The sequence below is a fragment of the Podarcis tiliguerta genome (genome assembly GCF_965153285.1).
Source record: "Podarcis tiliguerta genome assembly, chromosome: 9".
Lineage (NCBI taxonomy): Eukaryota > Metazoa > Chordata > Lepidosauria > Squamata > Lacertidae > Podarcis > Podarcis tiliguerta.
Genome location: NC_139542.1, coordinates 22,829,903 through 22,846,414, shown reverse-complemented (window position 1 = coordinate 22,846,414; position 16,512 = coordinate 22,829,903). Strand labels below are relative to the sequence as shown.

Sequence of the window (16,512 nt, the reverse complement as noted above, 5' to 3'; positions counted from 1 at the left end):
GTGCCTGTATGCAATGAAGTTCTAAAGAGCTGGAATGCATGGGAACCAAGAATCAAAGAGAGTGAAAATATGGGCGGCAACACAGCTTATCTAGAAGATATATCCCACAGTCAAAAAGGTACGGTTCTTCTGGACATATTTCTATTTCCCAATTAAACATTAACTATAACAACCATTGTGACATAGTTTCCTATATACATAGAAACGTAAGGCTGTCATCATAGTGCAGTTTGTATGGCTGCCAATAGGGGTCTATGGAAATGCCAGCATGACAGCAGTATGGCAGTCAGGTGCATGAGTAAATGGCACAAGTGACAGGCCACCTAGGTAAGTGTCTAACAGACATAGAAGGTGCTTCAGGGAGCAGTTTGGCAAGCCATTTTCTGAACTGCCTTCTCCTTTAAAACAGATGGGGCTTGGGGAGAGCTGTGAGGGGGGGCAAGCTTGGGGGTAGGTGAGGGGGTGGGTAAGATGTAAAGGGAGGGGAGTTTGGTCAGGTGTAAAGCGACAAGATGGTGACAGCAGTGACGAAATTAAAAGACGCCTGCTTCTTGAGAGAAAAGCAATGACAAACCTAGACAGCTTCTTAAAAAGCAGAGACATCACCTTGCCAACAAAGGTCCATATAGTTAAAGCTATGGTTTCCCCATTAGTGATGTATGGAAGTGAGAGCTGGACCATAAAGAAGGCTGATCGCTGAAGAATTGATGCTTTTGAATTATGGTGCTGGAGGATACTCTTGAAAGTCCCATGGACTGCAAGAAGATCAAACCTATCCATTCTTAAGGAAATTAACCCTGAGTGCTCACTGGAAGGACAGATCCTGAAGCTGAGGCTCCAATACTTTGGCCACCTCATGAGAAGAGAAGACTCCCTGGAAAAGACCCTGATGTTGGGAAAGATGGAGGGCACAAAGAAAAGGGGACGACAGAGGATGAGATGGTTGGACAGTGTTCTCGAAGCTACCAGCATGAGTTTGACCACACTGCAGGAGGCAGTGGAAGACAGGAGTGCCTGGCATGCTCTGGTCCATAGGGTCACGAAGAGTCAGACATGAATAATGACTAAACAATAACAACAAAGTGACAGGGGGTTGGCCAGGTGTTGGGGAAAGTGGGTTGGCAAAGGTGGGCAGGTGGGGTTGATGAGCAGAGCAAGCAGGGGTGGCAGCCCTTGGTAATACTGTAGATATATAAGAAAACATTTTTGAGATGTTGACTGGGTACAACTATATTAACATAAAACAAGATTCCCAACATACCCTCCAACATTTCTTCAATGAAAATAGGGACACCCTCTTTAATAATAACAATAACTATATTTTATACTCCACCCATCTAACTGGGTTGCCCCACTCTGGGCAGCTTCCAACATGTATAAAAACATAATAAAACATTAAACATTTTAAAACTTCCCTATACAGGACTACCTTCAGATATATTCTAAAGACTGTGTACTTACTCATCTTCTTGGCTCAGGGGTCACCCGCTAACATTTCTTTGATGAAAATAGGGACGTCCTAAGGAAAAGTGGGACTTTCTAGAATCTAAGGGATTTAAGGATTCATTGTGCATTGAATTAAAATATCAACAGGATCCTCCTTAAACTCTTTTCAGAATGCCCAGCTTTACTTATGAGTTGCTACTGCTTTTGACAGTACAGGTAACTGACAACTTACACACATTTAACTTGTACACATTCAGCTTTATGCACTGGGCAAATTTAAATAAAAAAAGGCGGGGCGGGCATCTGGGGGAAAGGAACTTTGACAATCCCACTTGCCGTTCCACTCAGTATATTTTGACTGTATTCATCCTCACTTTTGACTTTCAGGCATCTCTTGAAGACTTTTTTTAATGCCACCAGGCCTATGCAGTTATTTTAAGTGTTCTTGACTGGCCAGTCCTTTAAATGATTGTTTTGTACTGCTTTTAATAGTGGTTTATATTGTATTGTTCACATATTGTTGGGGGCAAGCATTATATTTTTTAATATGGTGGCACACAGCGCCATATTTCTAGAAAAAGAGGTGCCGGAACTCACCATGAATGTCTCCCCTGTTCCCTTATAATGGCAATGGCGCTCACCTGAGAGGCACCAGAACTGAGTTCCTGTGAGCTCCCGCTGAAAGAAAGCCCTGGTAAAACAGAATATAAATACATTTATAAAGAAGTAAATGAAATGGAGGGGACGCAGGTGGCGCTGTGGGTTAATGCCTCAGCTCCTAGGGCTTGCCGATCGAAAGGTTGGTGGTTCGAATCCCCGCGGCGGGGTGCGCTCCCGCTGTTCGGTCCCAGCGCCTGCCAATCTAGCAGTTCGAAAACACTCTTGGGTGCAAGTAGATAAATAGGGACCGCTTACTAGCGGGAAGGTAAACAGTGTTTCCGTGTGCGGCTCTGGCTCGCCAGAGCAGCGATGTCACGCTGGCCACGTGACCCGGAAGTGTCTTCGGACAGCACTGGCCCTCGGCCTCTTTGAGTGAGATGGGCGCACAACCCTAGAGTCTGTCAAGACTGGCCCATACGGGCAGGGGTACCTTTACCTTTACCTTTTTAAATGAAATGGAAGCAGTAGCAGTGGAGCACAGCAATCAAGAAGATGGCTTCACTTGCTGAAGCATTAAATAAGTCCTTGGTCAGGGTGAACCCTGCCCCAAGTATCTACAAGCACTGCTAGTTGGGTTAAAGAGTTCCCCCAGTGTTTCGTTCATTTCCTTGAACAGCCCTCTTCCCCCAATAATCAGCTGAATGTTAAAACACAATTCTTAATTGTCCATAACTTGCTGTGAATGGGAGAAAAGAAGCTTTCAGCTAGTTGCATCAGTACCTGTGAAACAGGCATATGCTGCCACCTTGGGGAAGAGTCCTTCTCTGAAGTTGAAGAAGCTTTGAGCGTTGTCACATAAATCAACTTCAGGTTTTGCTTGTCATATCCCCACAGGAAGAAAAGTTTCTTAAATCCTTCTACTCATGCGGTCATAAGATCTTCCAGATGTCTCCCAGCACCATGCTCATTGTGGAGAACTGCCATTGTTCTGAGTTGGAGAAGTACAGTCTGATAATGTGTCATTTCACCATGCCTGCTTTAACGTGATATTATCTTGCATTGCAAGCTAATAAAATGGAACGGTCCAAGGGTCTATGCTAACCTTCCCCAACCTGGTAACCTCCAGATGTTTGGGGCTACAGCTGCCATCATCTCTGACCATTGGCCATACTGGCTGAGGATGATGTGAGCTTGTAGTCCAAAACACATGAAGTGCATCATAACAGGGGAGTCTGGCCTGTGCTGTTTTCTATAAGAGAGAGAACTAAATTCAAAGATTCGTGGAATAGTTTTATCTAGCTTTTCTCTCTGAACTTAGCTGCTCTTGGGGGTTTCAGACCATATTTTCTAGAAGGGATTCAGAACAACCTACGGGACCGCCTCTCCTGGTATGCCCCGCAGGGGTCCTTAAGGTCCACAAATAACAACACTTTGGAGGTCCCGAGCCACAAGGTAGTTAGATTGGATTCAACTAGGGCCAGGGCCTTTTCAGCACTGGCACCGACTTGGTGGAACGCTCTGTCACAAGAGACCAGGGCCCTGCGGGATTTGACATCTTTCTGCAGGGCCTGCAAGACGGAGCTGTTCCGCCTGGCCTTTGATTTGGACTCATTCTGACCCTTATGTTTCCCTCCCCTTATGGTTTTGATTTATGGGCTACTACTAAAATGACCAAACTGCGGGTGGCAGTGGAAGACAGAAGTGCCTGGCGTGCTCTGGTCCATGGGGTCACGAAGAGTCGGACACGACTGAACGACTAAACAACAACAACAACAACACTAAAATGAGGCTGCATTTTAATTAACTGTTTTTTTTCTTTTTCTTTTACGTTTTATTGTAATTTTATTGGTATTAGGTCAGAACCTGAGCCTGGTTCTGGCCGGGGAGGGCGGGGTATAAATAATTTATTATTTTTATTATTATAACACTCATGCTCATGTAACAGCATGCTGAACAACCCAATTTTTCAGAAATAACTCAACTAGGAAGGCAATAGAAATTCAGAGATTACTATTAACTGGTAATTATTAATACACTAGCAAATGCTCAGCACGATGATGGCTGGACTGCTCAGATGGAGGGTTTGAATATTGCAAATACCACAGCAGATGGTGTGAACACTCTTGTGGAAACCCTGAAAGTGAGACACCAAGAGTTTTTTGCCTTACTGCAGCACTGGTCCCAAGTACCGTGTTTTCCTTTTAATTATAGGAATTCATGGCAGCCGTTTGGTTAACCCTTCAGGTGCCCTCAGGGACACAACTGGAGTTGAGCCTGTTCACTGTCCATGATGATCCCAGCCATCGAGCCAGCCCATTCCTGTGTTCTCTTCCTGGGTCAAAGAAGAGCCCCAAATAATTTTAGGAAAGGAAGATGAAATATTGACAAGTGACTATTTATACAGGTAGACAAAGAACAAGTAGGTAGATGAGGGACTACAATAAAATGCTGTCATGTGGAATACTCTCGTTGAAAGTTTCAGCAGCAAATGATCCGTGACCTTTTCTAGTATACTCCATTGCATTCTCCTTCCTCCTTAGTTTTCCATCCAATAGTCAGTGTTCTGTGGCTATCGAGCATGCTCAGTCTCCATTGAGCTGGTTTGTTATTGTTTACAACCCTTGGGGCCCTGCTCCCTAAAAACACTTTTGTACTTCTGTAAATCTTGGAGTGCCCATCTTGGGTGGTGCTGTTTGGGCTACATTAGAACCCACCCTTGGAAAATGAATTCACTAGAGCTTGCCACTGTGTGTTTATGATGCTTAGAAACTACCCAAGGCATAATGGCAGAAAGAAAAAGGGAGATAGCAGAAGTGTAAAAGGAACAACAACCGCCTTATACAACGTAGTAGCCATTCCAAACAATAAGGTAATTGAACAAAGTATTTTTTCGTGACAAACCTCTTCTTATGAGCTTTGGGTGAAAGCAAACAGAAAATTGCAATCCCGTTGAACAACTAGAAGGAAGTAAAGTGCCAAGGCAGATTATTGGGGCATTTCTTATCAGCTATAAATGAGGATCACTCTGTAACCGATTAACCTGAGTAAAGAGTCCGTGTCAGTCTCTCTGTGGTACAATAGCAAGATCTGCTTCAAAGTACAAGCTGCCCATCAAAGACAAAGGCTCTTCAAGAGAGAAAGTGGCTAGAGAAAGACCTTTAGGACATAGTAAGGTAAGCAAAAACTGGAGCACTGCCTGAAGCTCAGAATGTTGTTTGATGCAGTTAGATGAAGGTAGAAATTCTTCATGCTATATATAAACAAACGCTAATATACAAGACTCAGCAACCATGGATTGCGGCAGCAATCTCCGCTCACAGGTAGCTCATGCTATATTTTTGTTTTAAATCCAGGGCAAAGTACTTATAGTCTGCAGACCAAATGTGGCTTCCAAGCCCCTCTACCGAATCCCTAGGAGTTTCCCTAGGTCATGTTCCTTACTGGATCTGCTACACACCCTCACTGAGTTCTTTTGCCTGACTGGAATGTGTATTTGAACCATGAGAAGAACTTTTACCTTCTGGGATGGATAGATGTGCGTGTATGGGAAAGGGATTCAGGAACTGCAGGCTTTTAAATAATAACAACAATAATTTTCATGTTATTAACAAACAAAATAAGCTATAAAGAGCAACCCCCGTGCAAAATGGTTGTTGCCTATATAAAACTACGGCTGTATTCATTCCTAACAGAAGGAGCAGTTTCTGAAAGAGACATTTCTTCTAAAGTAAAAGGTAAAGGTAAAGGTAAAGGGACCCCTGACCATTTAGTGTATTTTTGGTTTCTATGGAAGCCGCCCAGAGTGGCTGGGGAAACCAAATTATTATTATTATTATTATTATTATTATTATTATTATTATTATTATTAGGTCCAGTCATGGCTGACTCTGGGGTTGTGGCGCTCATCTCGCTTTACTGGCCGAGGGAGCCGGAGTACAGTTTCTGGGTCATGTGGCCAGCATGACTAAGCCGCTTCTGGCAAACCAGAGCAGCGCACGGAGAAGCCGTTTACCTTCCCGCCGGAGCAGTACCTATTTATCTACTTGCACTTTTTGGCGTGCTTTCAAACTGCTAGGTTGGCAGGAGCAGGGACCAAGCAACGGGAGTTCACCCTGTCGCGGGGATTTGAACCACTGACCTTCTGATCAGCAAGTCCTAGGCTCTGTGGTTTAACCCACAGCGCCACCCGTGTCCCTCTTCTACAGGTACTTACATATGAATGTTAGAAGAACCTGCTGAATCAAGACCAACATCCTTTTCTCACAGTAGTCAAACAGATGCTTCTGAAAAATCATCAAAGCAAAATTTAGTGCAACAGCACTCTTGTGAGTCCCAGCAACTGACATACAGTGGTGCCCCGCAAGACGAATGCCTCGCAAGACGGAAAACCCACAAGACGAAAGGGTTTTCCGTTTGCAGAGGCGCTTCGCAAGACGAATTTCCCTATGGGCTTGCTTCACAAGACGAAAATTGACGAAAAATTTTGAGGGGGTTTTTCGCTCCAAAACCCCTTTTTCTGAAGCGCTAAGCTGCTAAAAGCATTTTAGCAGCAAAACCGCTAATCCCTTAAGCCTTAAAAAGCCGTTTTTAGCGCTTAAACTGTCAATAGCGCTAATAGCGCTAATCCGCCAATGGGCTTGCTTCGCAAGACGAAAAAACCGCAAGACGAAAAGACTCGCGGAACGGATTCTTTTCGTCTTGCGAGGCACCACTGTACCTCAAACCTTCCTTTGCCTGGCCACCCAAACTGTGCCCAGCCTATACTTACAGTAGTTATTGCAGGAGAGCATTGTTACTTTTGGAAGAGCCAAGACCCGATGGAAGAGCATTTGCCTCACATGCCCATTCAGGGATAGGAATTTGCAAGAAAGAATCCAGTCCTACAGGGTTCCATCCCTGGGATCTCCAAGAAGGGCTGGAAATGTCCCCTGTCTGAAACCAGTCAGTGTGGACAGCACTAGACGTACCAATCAAAATAGGCAGCTTCCTATTTTGCCAAGCATTATTAATTCTCTTTTCTGTCTCCAGGGATTTGTAGGAGGAAAGCACAATGTCCGACGACAGCAAGATGACGCTCAACCTCCTCTTGCTTGGAAAGACACAGAGTGGCAAAAGTGCTACAGGAAACACCCTTCTAGGCAGCAGAGACTTTGCCAGTTTCCTTTCCCCGTCCTCCGTGACCACATCTTGCAGTCTAGGCCGCAGCTGTCCCATTTTGGGCTTTGCGCGTCGCCGAGGCAGTGAGCTCATTGTGCAGGTCCAAGTGCTGGACACTCCCGGCTACCCTCACAGCAGCCTGAGCAGAGAGCAAGTGAAGACCGAGGTGAGAAGTGCTTTAGTCCGGCACTTTGGAGAGAAAGGCCTTCACTTGGCCGTGTTGGTCCTGAGGGCCGATGTTCCACTGTGTGAGGAGGAAGAGGACCCTACAATCCAGCTAGCCCAGGTAAACTCTGAATCAGTAAGCATATCCAGTAGAATGGCATATCAAGATTTAACTGAAAGAGCAACATCACATTTCCATGCAATTGTCTGCGTTCAGGAAACATGAGCTTCAAAGTATTACCCAAATGTGCATAGTTACAGGTAGGTAGCCGTGTTGGTCTGCCGTAGTCGAAACAAACAAACAAACATTCCTTCCAGTGGCACCTCAGAGACCAACTAAGTTTGTTATTGGTATGAACTTTCGTGTGCATGCACACTTCTTCAGATACACTTCTTCATGCATGCACACAAAAGCTCATACCAATAACAAACTTAGTTGGTCTCTAAGGTGCTACTGGAAGGAATTTTTGTTTGTTTGTTTGTTAAGGTAGATCACCGTCATCCTCTAAATATGCATATGGGGTGCTTGATATGGGCATATGAGTCTGAGATAGCTGTCTAGAAGCCACTTAGAATAGAATCATAGAGTTGGAAGAGACCACAAGGGCCATCGAGTCCAACCCCCTGCCAAGCAGGAAACACCATCAGAGCACTCCTGACATATGGTTGTCAAGCCTCTGCTTAAAGACCTCCAAAGAAGGAGACTCCACCACACTCCTTGGCAGCAAATTCCACTGTCGAACAGCTCTTACTGTCAGGAAGTTCTTCCTAATGTTTAGGTGGAATCTTCTTTCTTGTAGTTTGGATCTATTGTTCCAGATGTGCATGTTAAGATGCTTGGAAAGAACTTTAAACCAACAAGGTGGGTTGGCTTCTGCCTGGTGTGCAATGATGCTTTACTGATTCACAAGATGACAGATGGCTCAGTGACAAGTGCCCACATTGCAGGCTCCAGGTGTCCTTCCTGGCATCTTCAGTTAAAAGGAACAGGTAGAAGATACTGGGAAGACCTCTTCCCAAGAACCTAGTGAGCTGCTGCCAGTCAGAAACAACAACAACAACAATTTATTATTTATACCCCACCCATCTGGCTGGGTTTCCCAAGCCACTCTGGGAGGTACAAACATTATTCTTACAGCTTTTCGTGTGTTTTGTGTTGCCTGAAAAGCCATTGATGGGACAATCCTATACTGGGACAATCATGCATTCAGGTGTGAATATATGCATTCAATCCTAAATTAGCTTCCTATTTGCTTCCCCCACCTTAACAACAGGCCAACTCATCACTTGGGTTTTAAGGTGGGGGGAGCAAATAGGAAGCTAATTTTAGTAAGAAGGCAGAGAGCATTAATGCCTACTGTTCCTCTTCCATCATCATAATTATGGTCCATAGTTGAAGTAATATCTGGCTAATTATTCATTTTCCTAAAAGTCCAGATGCTATGATTTCATTGTTCATAAAATAAATGGGGCAAGAAAGCTGATGTCGTCCTAGGGAAATAAGTGTATCCCTAAGAACACTGTTTATACATCACAGTGAGTGTTCCTCAATACCATTATAGCTATGACCGCTCAGTAACCACAGAATGGAGTTCCTGAGTTGTATAGAATATGGAATCCAACCACAAACTGTTCCCATTATGTCAGGATTTGATGATTAGTTAGTCCAACCCCATTGCATTGCTTTTTATTGTGCTTTATGTTGTTGGTCTTTGTAAAATTATTGTTTTTCTACGTGTCGGAAGCTTCCCTAATTTCGTAGGAGGATGGCACAGAAATTCATATACAGAATAAGCCATCCCTTTCCTCAGTGCAGGACCAAGGACCAAGCAGCCCTGCAAAGATAGCCATTCAGCCTCTGCATAAATACCTCTGGGGGCTGGAAGCCAGCATTCAGCCACCGCACAGTTAATTTAAAATTGCACCCAAAACATCAGGGCTAAAAATCATATTCCTTGGAAACGGCTATTTAAATGCACTGCTTGCTGTTGTCCTTCTCCCTTCCTCCTGTTTCTCTAAGGGCTCTTCCAGACATCCCTTGCACTGTGCATTCCTGATTATTTGTGCTCCTAATGCCATCATTGGGACAACCCAACTTTAATACAGTTTTCCACTTGCAAATGTTTTGGGGTGGCCACACTGCTTCACTGCCAGTCAATGCATATCCTATAAAACCCTGCAACTTCTTAAAGATCACAAATGTTCTGGGCTTTGTCCCAATGTTGTTCCACTCTAGCAGCAGATAGCAATAACATGGACACATTGGGTCAGCATTGCAGAACAAAGTACAGAGGTACCTCGGGTTAAGTACTTAATTCGTTCCGGAGGTCTGTTCTTAACCTGAAACTGTTCTTAACCTGAAGCACCACTTTAGCTAATGGGGCCTCCTGCTGCTGCTGCACCACTGGAGCCTGATTTCTGTTCTCATCCTGAAGCAAAGTTCTTAACCTGAGGTATTATTTCTGGGTTAGCAAAGTCTGTAACCTGAAGTGTATGTAACCTGAAGCGTATGTAACCCGAGGTACCACTGTAAAGCTGAATAAATCCACCACCGATGCACTATTGTGGTAACAATGCTGCAGAATACATCCACAAGAATCTATAGGAACCCCACAACAGGATCTTTCCCCTCCTATGGCCATGGGTTGCCCAAACAAGTTAAAGGGTGTTCAAAGAAATGACAGGAGACTGTCTGCAGAATGAGGCAGTTGTAAAAGTTGTTCAGGATGCATTTAAATCATGTTTACTGGGCTTGCAAATCTGTTCAGAACTGGGTATGGGGCCCCAGCAAGTCACCCACAGAAAAAGAAATTTGTGGTACCCAGCCTGTCTCTGATTCTGGGTACTACACACGTTGACCTTGGGACAGTGCCACTTAGGAACAGGACCGCCTCTCCTGGTATGTCCCACGGAGGACCTTACGGTCTTCAGATAAAAACATCTTGGCCACAGGGAGGTTAGGCTGGCCGCGACCAGAGCCAGGGCTTTTTCGGCCGTGGCCCCGATCTGGTGGAACGCTCTGTCACAAGAGACTAGGGCCCTGCGGGACTTGACATCTTTCCACAGGGCCTGTAATATGGAGCTGTTCCGCCAGGCCTTTGGCCAAGGCACAGTCTGACCCCCTCTCTCCTTCTGTAATCCTCATAGAACTCTAGCCCAACTGTTACCATTAATTTGACTCTGAATTGATTTTAGAATGTATTTTAATTAATTGACTGTGTGATTTTATGTACACTATGCTATTTTTACTTGTTGTTAGCCGCTCTGAGCCCGGCTTTGGCCGGGGAGGGCGGCATATACGCTAAATAAAATTATTATTATTATTATTATAGCATCAAGGAATTTCATTAATTCAGGCTCTGAAAGTTTTAAAACCTTTGGGCATCATCTTCCTTTTTACGGTGACTACTTGGTTCTCAACTGTCTTATTTTCAGCCACCAATCTTGCTTTGCAACCCCTAATTAAAATGATGTGTTTTGATCCCTGAACATACATATGGGCTGTGCCAAGAATCCAGGTTTAACTTTGTACATCTAGCCTCACAAGTAGAACAAATTATCATTGTTTTTGCCTTTATGGGTTTGGTGAGCTCCAGGGGCTGACAATTCTAACATGGTACACAGTCCTTGAGCTGGGATTATTCTGGCAAGTGTTACTCAGTGTATATTGCAACCTCCAATTCAGCCACAAGATGGCAAATTGACTGCCACTCCTCAGCAGGTCCTGTTGTAAAAGGACAACATGGGTGCCATTGAAACAAGTGATTCCCCCAAAGTCTATGCATCATATTTATTCATTTATTCCAAGGAGCTCAAGCCTACCCTTCTCAACATTTAAGCCATTCAGGCAACTGGCAACCCACTATAAATTCATCTTTTATATAGACCAAATGAATTGAAGTCAACTTCCAAAGGAAGATTGCTCATAAGGACTTCCCCACTATAGGAAAGAAAAGCCTCATTGCAGAGCCAAGCCAATGCATTGCTCTTTGATGAAATAATGTATGAAATAAATGTATTAAGGAACTTTCTCTCTCTCTCTCTCTTTTTTAGGAACTCTTGGGTCCTAACTGGAAAAGTTATACTGTCATCTGTCTTACTCATTCTGACCAGATTGAAAAGGCCAGATTCACTACAGAACAGTATTTGCATTCTGCCACAGACACACTTCATAAACTCCTGCAGTCAGTGGAGCAAAAGTACATTTTTGTAGGCAATCACGAACAGCCTCTGAAACAGGAAAACCTAGAAGTTTTAAGGAAAATTATGGAGTTTTTGAAGCAAAACAGTTACCAGACCCTTGTATTTAAACAAATGATATAAACTTAAGCAGCTGATTTACTTTCAGCTTGCTTTTGTGTCTTGTCTTTTAACTTTAAAGCTCATTAGGCATCTCATGAACTGCCTGGGACCTGAGGGTATAGGGCGGTATACAGATTTAATAAATAATAATAAATATTACCTTTTGTATCTTTATTTTTAGATCTTATTTTGATTTATGTGGAAATTGTTTCAGTTTGTGTGCTTTTTGATGCGTTTTATTAGGTTTGTAATTATGTAAATCTTGCCGAGCTGTAAACCAGCTTGAGCATGGGTTTTAACGATGGAAAGGAAGCATACAAATAAAATGCTGCTGCTGCTTGTATAACTACTCAGAAACTCCCATGCTGCTCCTTACCTGCTCCTGCTATATCAGTCAAAACAAGCCAGAGTAGCTCTTGACATATTGTTTTGTTTCATACCCCCAAAACCATGAGTAATATGCCCAGAAGGGACGTGGGTGGCACTGTGGGTTAAACCACAGAGCCTAGGACTTGCTGATCAGAAGGTTGGCAGCTTGAATCCCCGTGACGGGGTGAGCTTCCTTTGCTTGGTCCCTGCTCCTGCCAACCTAGCAGTTCAAAAGCACGTCAAAGTGCAAGTAGATAAATAGGTACCGCTCCAGCGGGAAGGTAAACGGCGTTTCCGTGCGCTGCTCTGATTCGCCAGAACCGGCTTAGTCATGATGGCCACATGACCCGGAAGCTGTACGCCGGCTCCCTTGGCCAATAAAGCAAGATGAGCGCCGCAACCCAGAGTCGGCCATGACTGGACCTAACGGTCAGGTGTCCCTTTACCTTTTAATATGCCCAGAACCATAGGTTGGAATTCAACACTATACCTACTCAGGACTAATTTGTCGCTTAATTTCAGTGGGTCTACTCTGAGTAACAGTTGAATTCCACTCATAGCTACTGCTCACAATTTGGCCCAAATCTGGATGAAATGGCATGAATAGCCGTTTTGTTTGTGGTGGTGACAGGAACAGGAGAGGACCACCATGGGAACTTTTGAGCAGCGTGCAACAGCACACTGATCGATCAGATTAAATGACTGTTTTAAATGATGTTTTAATGTGATGTCTAAACAGACCAATGTCTCGATTTACAGATTAAGGATAGTTTACAACGAAGTAGCTAGCGCATCAAACTAGAGGCCTCTTTTCAACTGTGTATCAGCTTCTCCCAAATCTGCTGGCTCCGGCTCCTCCTCAAGTAAAGCCAGGGAGAAGAGGCCTGCCAGACAATCTGGTCATCGTTTGCTAACCCGTCAGCATTCACATAAATTGTGTTATAAAGTAATTAGTAATGGTACACAACCTCAGTGAAATGCCACTGAATCCAAAGAAATGGTTGAACTCAGTAACACTGCTGAGAAAGAAGGTACGATGTAGGGAAAGGTAGCTATGCCTAAGCAAGCATACTGTTAAATACTTAAATCCTGTTCATCCAAAGGAACTTTGGGACACTTAATCTCTCTAGATTTTGCCCAGTAACTTTAATACTAGACTACTTAAGCCTATGGAAAAAAACAGGGCTTGTTTCCACACCATATGTCCAGGATCAAATCAGTCTCCTGCACTCAACCCAAGAATTTTCTTAACCTCTCATTTTCACCTCTCTCATTGGCTGAACACTTCCTATGAATGCTGTACTTCTCTGACTCACAAAACGATTAGCAAGGGGTAAATCATTAGCTTGGTTTGCACACATTAAAGTCAGAGTTTAAAACAAACAATGGTCTGCTCCTGATTCTGCTGGCACCCAGAGTCTGGCTTCTATGCAAACCCAAACTTGTGGTGTGTTGCAGGAAGGGAGCGAACCTCTAGTGCACTCTAAACCATTGTTTAGTTCAAACTATCAGGTATATGGACTAGGCTCTCCCTCCCATCACAGACACCCCCAACCTTCTCCCAGCCCATTTGTAATTAATTTATATTAACCAGCCCTGCTCTTTTAGTTAAATTGCAATGCAAAGTTCCATAATTTCCACATCTGTGCTCCATTCCGTCTCTTGTTCATAAATGCATTTATACCATTTTGGAAGAAACAGGACTGTTATCTTCAATACCCCGTGAAAGAATGCCAGATATAATTTTACAGCACAATGGTATGTTATATACAAGTCAGTTTTATTATTATTTTGTTTTAGCTTTAAATTGCTTACTGAACCATGCCCTGGGATTGCTTGTGATGAAAGGCTAGAAATGTTTTTAAAAATAAAAAAAATATGCAATGTGTGACATAAAATTTCATTACAGCATTTTTTATATTATTTTTTTAAAACCAGCTTTTAGATTTCCTGGTATCAGGTCATATCTAATTGAGTCATATCTAGTCTTCATCTTAGCTTACTTCTCAAATTCAATTTAGGCAGGAACTTGTAGGTAAAATTTGTATGCCAAATTTAGCTCAACTGGTGATTTCGGTTATTAAGTGATCAGTAACTACAGCTGTAGTTTTTCCAATATGATTTAATATAAAGTAATTATAGTATGGCACAGTCACCATCCTTAGCAGGCAAAGTCAACTTGCACATCCATCCAAACACACACACCATTTTTCTACTAATTGTTGTTGTTTAGATGTTTCCGACCCTTCCTCCACCAAATAATCATTATCCTGGTTCCTCTGATTTAATCTATTCCCCACTTCACAAAAATTGAACCTCCTTTTGCCCTTTTAAAAGCCATTTGCCCTGAAAGCAAGAGTTACGCTCCACCTAATGAATGCCTATATTCAGATTCCAGAAAGCAGGAAGCGATGAAAGAGAAATATGAAGTTGTTAGCCATGGAAACTCATTATTTGGCAACAGGTGTACAAAAATGAATGAGCATAGTTTCGGGTGAGGCAATTATTTGTTTTTAATTGTGTTTGCATTCCTTTCCATTAAAAATGACCTAAAGCGCTTGCAGAACCGATAAATGTTTATTTGATTCCACTGTTGGCCATGGTAGCAGCTCTGCAGACTCCTTTCCCCCTCACTTCAAATGGCACTCCTTTGTATGTAGCAACACATTGGCCATCAGTATGAAGGTCGGGCTGGATCTGCTCCCACATTTTCTTCTTAGGGTTAAGTTCTCGTTCAGGGTCACCTATAAAACAGACAGACATGAAAGCAGGATAAATCATTTTAAAGACAGTTTCCTTTCAAAATGCATTGGAAATGGCATGAGCTGCTAGAAATCAACATATTAAGTACATGGGGGGGGGGTTCTTTTTCTGATCCATATAAAATAGTTTACCCACCAAGTAAAGGGTTTAACTGTAACAGATCTAGCGGGCTAAAAGGAAGAACTCTTGGCTGCCACAGTCATAAGAACCTTTATTTTAAACCGAAGGTTAAGGCAAGTGTGCCATGAAATTGCAAATTCCCCTCCCTCATCCATCTTCCCTCCCACATGCCAACTCCTTTCACCCTGCACCATGGTTAGCTATGCACCATGGTTAGCCTGCATCATTACTATTAGCCACACTTAACACTCACCATGGTTTGCTTCTAACCCAAATATGAAACCAGTTATAAAGCCATAACTTCAAATTCTGGTTAGAAGCAGACTGCGGTTATTAATAGCAATGCTTAACATTTGTTCCAATAGCTATCCACAAGTAGATTAGATATGAAGCAGCTCTCTGAGAGGAACTGGAATGCAAAGACAAGCAAAATATTTTAACTCCACTAATTATTATTATTTCTAATCACGCAAACATGTTCAAAACAAGGAAGCACACAAGGATTACCAATTCTGTGGAAAGCTGGAGCTAGGGAAAGTAAGTCTAATGCTCTTTTCCTACTACTTTTTGAAACTGCTGTGAATGGTTAAGGGAGTCACAATAGTGGAATAATACAAAGCCCAAGAGTAAGATCATCAAAACTATTTAAGTGAGCTAGGTGTTCTGCTTCCCATCACAAACATGAGAGGCCATTCCGAGCAGCAGTAATGCTTTACTCCTTATTCCCCTAGTGCAAGATTCATACAGCAATTAGTGTCCACATTAATACATCCGCTAGGTACACGTGCTTGCTGAAAGAATTCTTGGTTTCAGAAAGCTCATGGAGCTGCTGTATTGCAAAATCAGGTATACAATATTAGGACCAACGTCAAATGACACCAACCTATTCTTAAATAAAAATAATAACTAAAAACTTCAATGGAATTCGCAAGTACAATAAAGAAAGCAAACCAAAACACATCATAGAAACCAGCTGCACGGGCGAGAAAAACAGAGCTAGAGAAAGAACGGATAGGTGCACAACTTTGGGGAAGGCTCTATCCATAGGATCTGATGGCATAATGAGGTGACTTTTGACAACTCACGTTTTCCTGCAGCCCTCAGTACCGTTTCCACACAGTTTAGACAAATTTAGGGGGCCTTCCAGGACAGTGTGGAAGATTATATGCTGGGGGCTGCAGGGGACGTGGGAAATCATAAAAAGTCACACCCACCCATGCCCAAACACCACTGTCATTGCTCCTCTAGATCAAAACCCTTCTGTTCACAGAAGGTGAAGCCTGGGACTAACCCTGTAGGGTCCTGAATGATGTATGCATACCAACAATGGAAAGAAAATGTGCAAAATGTATTATTTATTCCTTCTTGTAAGAACAAGCGGGTTTCAGTTCATCATTTAATGCTGATAAAACAAGGATTCAAATTGTCCGGCCAGAATGCCCTGGGATATCTTACCCTCTTTTGTACAATTCCTTCCAGTAAGTACAACAAACTGTAACAATGGCGAGCCTCAATAACAATCATTTTCATTCTCAGCCTTTCTGCCAACTAGGAGCCTCATTTAACATCCTAGTATGGGCTGAATAGACT

The 16,512-nt window shown here is 43.1% G+C and overlaps 2 protein-coding genes across 8 annotated transcripts in view; one reads left to right on the top strand and one right to left on the bottom strand.

Annotated features, from left to right (window-relative positions):
• The first annotated feature begins 257 nt into the window (after nt 1-257).
• Nucleotides 258-11,709, top strand: GIMD1 (GIMAP family P-loop NTPase domain containing 1). 2 transcript variants are annotated; one of them, XM_083456851.1, is made up of 3 exons: nt 258-327; nt 7,075-7,489; nt 11,422-11,709. In XM_083456851.1, exons 2-3 carry the CDS (start codon nt 7,097-7,099, stop codon nt 11,689-11,691), a joined length of 663 nt encoding a protein of 220 aa, XP_083312977.1. In that variant the 5' UTR covers nt 258-327; nt 7,075-7,096; the 3' UTR covers nt 11,692-11,709. The 2 variants fall into 2 exon arrangements, with proteins under 2 accessions (XP_083312977.1, XP_083312976.1); XM_083456850.1 differs by lacking the exon at nt 258-327 and adding an exon at nt 5,115-5,219.
• A 2,818-nt stretch (nt 11,710-14,527) lies between these two features.
• AIMP1 (aminoacyl tRNA synthetase complex interacting multifunctional protein 1) overlaps nt 14,528-16,512 on the bottom strand; it is a 36,601-nt gene continuing 34,616 nt past the window's right edge. For all 6 annotated transcript variants that reach the window (XM_083456833.1, XM_083456834.1, XM_083456835.1 and 3 more), the window contains one exon: nt 14,528-14,783. In XM_083456833.1, coding sequence (XP_083312959.1) covers nt 14,617-14,783 — 167 coding nt within the window. In that variant the 3' untranslated portion in view covers nt 14,528-14,616. The remainder of the gene's footprint in view (nt 14,784-16,512) is intronic.

Coding starts and splice junctions, on each gene's coding strand:
- GIMD1 (XM_083456851.1), top strand. CDS start 7,097: ATGTCCGACGACAGCAAGATGACGCTCAACCTCCTCTTGCTTGGAAAG. Junction 7,490..11,421: donor CTACAATCCAGCTAGCCCAG/GTAAACTCTGAA, acceptor TCTCTTTTTTAG/GAACTCTTGGGTCCTAACTG.